Here is an 8556-nt window from a genome sequence, read left to right on the forward strand (position 1 = left end):
TTTTCACTATTTGTCATATCATACCTGTAAAATTCTTGTATCATTTTTTTGCCGTACTCGTATATACTAGCTAGGTTGGGAGGCAAGGGCAATGGTGGTGGCGACAGTAACGAGTACACAATGGGGGGTTGGGTTGAAAAAGGACTAGTATCATTTTTCTAAGTAATATGGATCGGGGGTTGAGGTTGAAAAAGGGGAAAATGGTCTTTTCAGTGATTAATGGTTGTCTATTAACAACAATGGAAACATGGACAAAATAGAGGTTAGGATTTTATTTTCAAAACCAGTTAATGTTCACTGAATAAGTGAAACGCGTGAGGGTTAAGATAAAATTTTCCATTTATGTAGAGAAAAACTCAAATATTTTAATTTTATATGATTTGTCCACAAATAAGGATTCATTTCAAATCACACAAATCAAGATGGTTTACTTGTAGTGGATGTTTATGAATTTTGGCCGGATTCCATCAAATTACTTTCATTGTTGTCTAAAGTTACATAGATAAATAGAGTTTTCAAAGACTATCATTTCGGTATCTACAAGATTGTTTTAAATGTAGGCATGTCACCAATTTTAGAAAAATTGAAATTAAAATAATTATTGATGATGGGTATAAATTTATCCAAATTAATGATTCTTAAAATTAAGTAATTATGTGATGACATAATTATAGCTTATAGTTACTCTAATAAATACGAGGATAAATCCGACAAAATATGTGAAAGTTTTTATTTAGACATTATCAATTTAAAAATAAATAAATAAAACAAATCACATGTCTTGAGGATTTATGCTTCTTCCAAAATTAAATTCCAATGGTCAGTTGAACTTATTTGAAATATGACTTGGTTGAAATGAGCCAACTAACCATATAGTATTTGCTACCTACTTCTTGTCAACTGACGCTCACCAAACCTAAGATAAATTAATTCAGATAACTTAATTCAGTTTAGGTATTAGGCATTTTCATTAAAGTCAACCCATGGTTAAAACAATTTTTTTGAATCTCACAGGAAAATATGAAAGCAGAAACAAATCCAACTGAAAAGAGATAACATAACAGCTATATGTAATAGAACCACTCAAATTAAGGGGAAAAGAATATATTTGATTTTGATTTCTGACTAATTTTTCTTTACAGAAGTACAAAAAAGAAAAAATTAGTATTAGTTCAAATCAGCTCTAACAAGCATAACACCAATCAAATTATACAACCAATGAGCCCCCTAAACAATGCTTAAAACACACTCTGCAAATTATCAAACACACATCTAACCACAGCACCAAACCATATGGTTTCAGCATACACCAGTTAGGTTGCACATGGGCAATAAAACAAGCAGCAGCAACCACAATACACCTACTCTAAATTTAGCAGAGTAAGCTTCATCACCAATTATGTTCTTCCGAAGTGCAGTGAAACACCCGACTGCCTAGATGTCCAGAAGCTAGTATCCCAACAAATCAATGAAACTTCACCACCATATGGCTGTAGTGTTGTCTTACAAATTCTGAAAGATGTTCATGGTCCTAACTACGTGATGCTGAAGTGGAAACAGTCGGCAACTCCCAGGTGGTTTGCAAGCCGGTGGATACAAGACTCTACAACTTCAGATTTTGGAGAGACGGAATTTGGAAGATGAGGTAGGCAAACAGGCAGGTATTCGTCACTATCTTCCAGAGGGCAGAAGAAAGAAAGCACACAACGGCAGAATATAAATCTGTAGATAAGACATTTATGAGAATATATTTGCAATTTTTACCTTATCCAAAAAAAAAAGAGAGAATATATTCGCAAAAATAGAAGATAGATAAGTGTCAATTCAAAGACCACTATCAAGTTCAGACAGGAAAGCCCTTCAGGCCTATTTATAATAAGAAGTTCAATCTTAGAGGTTATGTGTGATTGGGGTGAGATTAGTCCCAGTAGAACTCATCTTAAACACAACCTACAGCCATTCAGTAAAAAAATTATAGATATATACCTAAGAATTAGCCGTCGTAGAAATGGATCAGATAGAACTTGTGCCCAGACAATATCCAAGTTAGTTGACTTGCAGAGAATGATCTCCCACTCAGAGAACGAACTGGAGAGTATGTTCTGTGCACCATTGTAAGAATCCTAAAAGCAGAACATCATAAACAAATAAGGCCAACTAGAATACAATGAGCCATTAGGATGCTCAAAAGTATAGCAATCGACTTACTGTATCAGCATCAGAAGCAGAAAGGCCAACCATTTGACAGAATGCTGGCAGAGGAGCAGTCAAGAAATAAGTGAACTGGCTTCCATTATGTGTTGTATCAACAGTAGATGAATTCTTAAATGCCGGCCTCAAAGGTGAAAGAAACAAGGCAGCTGTCTCTCCCCTTTCTGAACCATGCAATACCTGAAAAATAATTTAAAAGCATACACAAAGAGGTCAACATTAACTAAAACTTAGAAAGAGCAAAGTTGAAGTGCATTAACATTTACTACAAGTTTGGAACACCATGAATACAATTGAAAACAAAATCTAACATAAAATTGGTCACAAAACATACCATCCAGATATGTTGGTATGCGAATATGGTCTTAATGGTACAAAATCACATTTGAATGCAACTCGATTGTGAGGCTAAGTTGTATTTTAACAAAAACGAATGAATGTACAATCTCCATACACTCAATGCTCAATACACTTACCGAATCATTAATTTGAATTGTCAGGGCCTTGTCAGGTCTTGCATACATACACAAGGTCAAAATACATAAAAGGGAGAAAACCTAATTGGTCTCTGATAGTTCATCTCTTGATTGATTTCTAACAAACATTTTCATTTGTAGAAAGTATCTCATTTTGAACCATAAATTGATTGGTAGTTATAAAAAACTTCACAGTAAATTTGAAAAATAAAGGTATAAATCAATAGGGAGCACAAGCACCAACATTCAAAACTCCTGTGCAATATTTTAATCCTTGATTTACTCACTAAAATAACAAGAATTTGAAACTGAGATAGAACAAAACTAGAACTCATGTCCTACTCAACCTCCTCCCACATTAGAAATCTAGTTTTCATATTATCTTCTACTAGGCTGATAAATCTCCAAAGATGCTTAACTTTTTGAAAGGAAGGAGACTTCTGATGATACATTCACCCAAGTTCATTCATATATTCATTTATTTGACCTTTTACCACAAGTTGATTAGTTATTCCTGTTCCCTTTAGGTTAGTTTACATTTCATTCACATTCTTTCTTTCAATTCAAAATGTGCTATCTCTTCCCTTTACATACAATTATTTGTGTTCGCCAATTACAAGAATTTTATGTATTAAATTGCTTTAGACATGATACATGCATTACACATTAAAGCAGGGCTAATATTAATAAGAAGGCCTACCTGTTTGGTTACAATGTAAATGAGACAATGAAGAACCAGTTTTTCTTTGTGTTAGTACCACGTGATTATCTCTTTAACCACCCATTATTTTCAGTCTTCCAAACAGCAGTACAGTGACTTCTACAGCAATAAACTTCATGAATATGGGACCAGTTTAGTATTTGTTCAGCAAATTTTGAGTAATTTTTACTATTATACATCCACCTCAGACATTGCAAATTTACAACGGAGAGAGAAGAAACGTATGCAGTTGTGCAATTTTATTTCGTAGATCTTGTACGACAGAACACCATATTAGCACACTGGGCAAATCTTGCACTGATATTTTCAAAGGTACCAAAAAATTCCTCCATAATGTGATATGTTGCAACTAATAATTAGGCAAAAACGTTCCCAAATGAAAAATAAAACTTTCTAGGGCCAATAGAACTTATCAAATTTCATTCAATACCATGCTTTATTCCTAAACACAAAATCTTTTCTACTTGAAATCTTGATATTTTGTTACCAACGTGAATAGGACTTTAATATGTCACAACAGCTATACTAATTACAGAATTAGACCAACTATCATGAATGTAAAAGTTCATTAAAATTAAATGTGACTACTATACTTCTTTATTCTACAAAAAATCAGAAAGAATGGCTTAAATAATTTTGAGAAAAACATAATTCAACTTATGGCAGCAAAACGGCTGTCTAAACTATAAATGGATGCAAACTGAACCAGAATTGCCCAACAGATCATACACAAGTTATGACAAACCTGCCTTGAATGCATGGCTGTTGTCACTATCAATAATCAAGAACAAAGGTCTCCGGGTAAAAGGAATGATATCACCAGGGTAGAGGTTATTTGGACCTGAAAAGACAAGAAGAGCATATATGAGAGTGGAAGAAAAAATTACAGAAATTCTTCAATTTTATAGCAAAAGGATAATAGACAAAGAAAATACATATGAACAGAAGTTAATCCATACACAAAATCTTGGAAGAGAGACTAAAAACAGCATAAGGTAAATACAGGTGCATACCACCATTCCCTCTAGGACCCAACCACAAATAATTTTCATAGAGGTCACTTGACTCTTTCTTCCCATTAATATGATATTCAGGCATAGAGTTATTCTGTTTTTGGGAGACCCGAGACAACACTTTGTTATTTGAAGATTTCCCTGATCCTTCAGAACTTTCCATTTGAGCAGCATTACTATGACCAGCCTTTCCTGCACAATTGATTATCGAGGTCAATAAAAGAATAACAAAAACAACACAAATATATGACTTGTTTGAACTTTTAACTAGCACTGACGAAGAAATTAAACCTGAGGCTGATAGATATATTAACACAATGCTCTCTGGTGGAAGCTCCTCACAAATTGTTGCAATTACCTGTCAATGCATCATCATTTAAACCTTGGTAAAAATATATCCAAGACAAAGGCAATATAAAAATGGCCACATCTAATACAGAAAACTGGCTACTGACATGCCAACTCTATACCATTGAGACAAAGGCTTTGCTGAGTTAAAATCGAGTTGCAGATTGTTGGATTTTGGAGAATCCACTTTTGGCATGAAACACATAACAAAAGCACACAAAGTTGACATTCCCGCAAAATCCATACACAACAATATATAAGGAGATAAATGTTGTGTGAAAAAGGCAAAAGCTTATATTGTAGAAACTCCTATACAAACCAAATGCATGGCATTCAGAAAATAATCAAACATGTATTTAAAGAAAAATATTGATATCCATATGTCCATAGTTATGGGAGAAACCTACAACAAGAGACTGACCGCTCAAAAGCTCAGTCTGATACAGAAGCAGGGAACTATAATACATAAGACAGAAACTGCAGTAAATTCATTAATGCAATGGCTTTAGAACTAACCGCCACCAAATGTGTCACAGATGGACGATAAAGAACAGCTTTCCTAGGATTTGTAGGTAAAGTTGGATCAGTCATATCCACTGCAAAGTTTATGTCTATCGCCCCAGAAGCTCCAGAATGATCAGTTGAAGCACCAGAATGATCAGTGGATACAACTGGGCGCTTCTGGAAGAAAGATCCACTAGGTTCCCACTCCAAACATTGTAACATTCTGTAAGTGTCCAAAGTAAGTTCAGCAAATTTAACCTGAAAAGAAATTATTCACAAAGAACTAAGATTCCTCTTTGCAGAGTATAATTCTGCTAATAACTTCCAATAATCTCATATTATGACCAGTCATAATCTTGAAATATATTACCTCATTCCGGTGATAGCTTGTCAGGATTGCATCTTTAAATTTTACAACCTTCTTTGCATGAAAACGAGCCACATATTGAAGAGAAGTTGACTGAGTATCAAAGGTAGGGCAATATCGCAATGGCCTCATATTTGTAAAAGCAGCATCAACTTTTGTAAAGCGAAGAATTTCATTAACCACTAGTTTCCACTCTTTGAAGTTTGTTTCCTACAGATAAATAAACCATATTTTCTTAATCATGCACCAATACAACAAAAGTTGAATATGAATTCACTCATAAGAGAGATCCATGAAGTGCCACTTTATTCATAAAAACACAAGTGCCTCATTGCGACAGTATTTAATCAATTAAAGAGAAAAGAAAAAACGTAAACATATTTATCCTTTCTCAATTTTCATCACAAAAGGTTAAGATTTAGCCTTCACCTAAAATCACAGCTCAAGTTATTAGCATAAAAGGCAAATTCACCCTTTTAATTACATTTATCACAAAACATGAAAGTAACAGCTGAAACTTTTACCTCGCGAAGTCAAATCTAAACTCATACAAAGCAAATGATCAGGACAAATGTAAAAATGAATCAATTGAAGCAGAGCCTAGCATCAAGAGAGAGCGAAAGATAAACCATCTAGTCTGAGAAAAGACAAAGCTATCCAGACAATCCAACAAGAGTTTGCAACTTTCCAGATCAAAATTCACTATTTCTGCCAAAAGTTATGGCCTAATTGCTGTGATTCTTGACAAGTAAATAAAAGAACTTAATCTTTGATTAAAATCAATCAGCCCAGAAAACTGTGTAGTTGTACAAGTAAAACAATAGTTCCCAGAAAAAATATGAACACCAAAAAAAAAAAAACTACAAGTTTCGCGGATTAAGATGATCTCTATCTGATAGAACTGGAAACTAAGCCTTATAATTCTTTGTTGGGCTAATGAAAGATAAAATAAAAGGAAAAAAATTATATTCCACTGTCTAATTAAGAAATAAAATTAAATTATCTAGAAAGTCGTTTTTCTCAGTTTTCTCGGCAACCAAACAAAGCCTAATTTTAGTAAAAAACACAGAACTCTCATAAATTTCTAAAAATTGAAGTTTAAACTTTCCAATGAAAAAATATACATAATCTTTTACAGCAACCAAACAAAGCTAAATAATGAAACTAAACAAAATTCAGCTCCATTTAAAAAAAAAAAAAAAAATGAGAAAAACATGAACGTTACCTGAAAATTGGCCTTGCAATCTTCAACCAATTCTCTAAACCGGTCAACAAGAACCTTAACCATCTCAGTCCGGCTCAAAATCAAAGAAACAAGCAAAAACCTCGCATAAAACCTCAACTCCTTGAACCTAACTCCCAATTCCTTAACTTTAACGCCTTCAAAATACCTCCTACTCAAAATCGCCTCATAAAAGACGTAAGCTTCAACAATAAACCTGGCCTCGCTGGTCCTCATGTACTGGTTGAAGTAGAGCTGGCCGATCCGGCTGGCGATCTCACCGATTTCCCAGCGGTTGAGACCGGACTCCACCAGCTTCACCCGGTTCTCCTGCTGGTACTTCCATAAGCGCATGTAAGCTTTAAAGACCTTGTGAAAGTGGTGGTGGTGGTTGTGTGATCGGTATCCGTATAATGGGAGGTCACGGACTCTGGCGAATTTGCGGTCGGCGCTCTCGACCAGAGCCCGAAACGTTTGTGAAACAACGGCGTCGTTTTGGGACATGGAAGAGACGGTGACCTTCGCTTCACGTTGCTAGTAGTGTGTGGCTCCGGTTTGTGCCATTTTTTTGGGAAATGAGAAAGAGTAAGAGAGAGAGAGAGAGAGAGAGAGGGGAGGGTGGACGGGACGCTGTAGTGTAATATGTATCTGGATGTGAGCTGTGGTTTTGTGGTGCTGTGTCAGCATGAAATTCTGTTTTTGTTTCAACAGTTTTTTTATTTTTTTTTAATTTCTGTTTTGTGAGTGTGTGTGTGTTGAAAGCATTTTTATTTACTAATTTCAGTAAAGGTTTCTGTGGGTGGCGGCGTTGAATAAAGCGAGAGTTGTATTTTCGATATATATTAATAAAACAACAAATAAATGATATTCAATATACAATATTAACAATTATGGAATGAAAAATAAGTTGATGGGGGATGTAATGGGCAATAGAAATCACATGGTTTGTATAATAACATTAATTCCATAAAGAAGATGAATTAAATTGTGATGATAAGGTCAATGCATTGCAAAACACATTTTTTATATTTCAACTCTAAAGTCTAAAATAATGTTCAATCATTTGTCAAAATTAATAATGCCTCTGCCCATCAATCATCACCTCATTCCTCCTCTTAAGCCTTTTCATTTGTCAGAATTTCACAAGTCAAATATTTTGTAAGACAATTTCAAAAACCCAACTACCCACAAAACCATCTACAATCCGAATCTTTTTACAACAATGCTATTTATTATTATTATTATTATTATTATTATTATTATGTCAAAGCAACAATAACATAAATTAGCTCAAATTTTTTCTTGAGTGCTTTTGGACTAATCTAAAACAATACCCAGAAAATAAAAACAGCAAAAAATGTCTTCGTTTAAATATTTAAAAATGATTAAAATAGATTTGACATTGGCATGGTGATCTAAAGAGGAAAAAGAAAAAGGAAAGAAAGGGAAATAATAGAGTGTGGTCCAAAAATGAGAATGGATGATTAGGCACTTATGGTCCCTATCTTTTATTTTTAAGAGCTTACAACAACAACTAATTCTAAGTTCTCCAATATATCATGTTGTCAGAAGATTTTCAAAAAATAATAATAAAAAAAAAACAAAGAATATAAGGAATGTGGAAAAGTCCCACAGAAATTGGATTGGCATCTGGTGAAAATGCTGGAAACAGTCTGAGCTGAAAGGAACATTCT

At 34.1% G+C, this 8556-nt stretch overlaps 1 protein-coding gene across 2 annotated transcripts; it reads right to left on the reverse strand.

Moving 5' to 3' along the window:
• Nucleotides 1-1089: 1089 nt before the first annotated feature.
• LOC116120764 (protein SCAI homolog) lies at nucleotides 1090-7454 on the reverse strand. 2 transcript variants are annotated; one of them, XM_031406732.1, is made up of 9 exons: nucleotides 6866-7454; nucleotides 5644-5850; nucleotides 5286-5531; nucleotides 4713-4779; nucleotides 4422-4613; nucleotides 4158-4249; nucleotides 2209-2391; nucleotides 1987-2123; nucleotides 1090-1722 (listed from the first exon to the last, which is right to left on the reverse strand). In XM_031406732.1, exons 1-9 carry the CDS (start codon nucleotides 7364-7366, stop codon nucleotides 1536-1538), a joined length of 1812 nt encoding a protein of 603 aa, XP_031262592.1. In that variant the 5' UTR covers nucleotides 7367-7454; the 3' UTR covers nucleotides 1090-1535. The 2 variants fall into 2 exon arrangements, 1 of the variants encoding a protein (XP_031262592.1); XR_004126597.1 differs by lacking the exon at nucleotides 1090-1722 and having other exon boundaries at nucleotides 4154-4249.
• Nucleotides 7455-8556: the final 1102 nt, after the last annotated feature.

The sequence above is a fragment of the Pistacia vera genome, unplaced genomic scaffold, assembly GCF_008641045.1.
Source record: "Pistacia vera cultivar Batoury unplaced genomic scaffold, PisVer_v2 Contig944, whole genome shotgun sequence".
Lineage (NCBI taxonomy): Eukaryota > Viridiplantae > Streptophyta > Magnoliopsida > Sapindales > Anacardiaceae > Pistacia > Pistacia vera.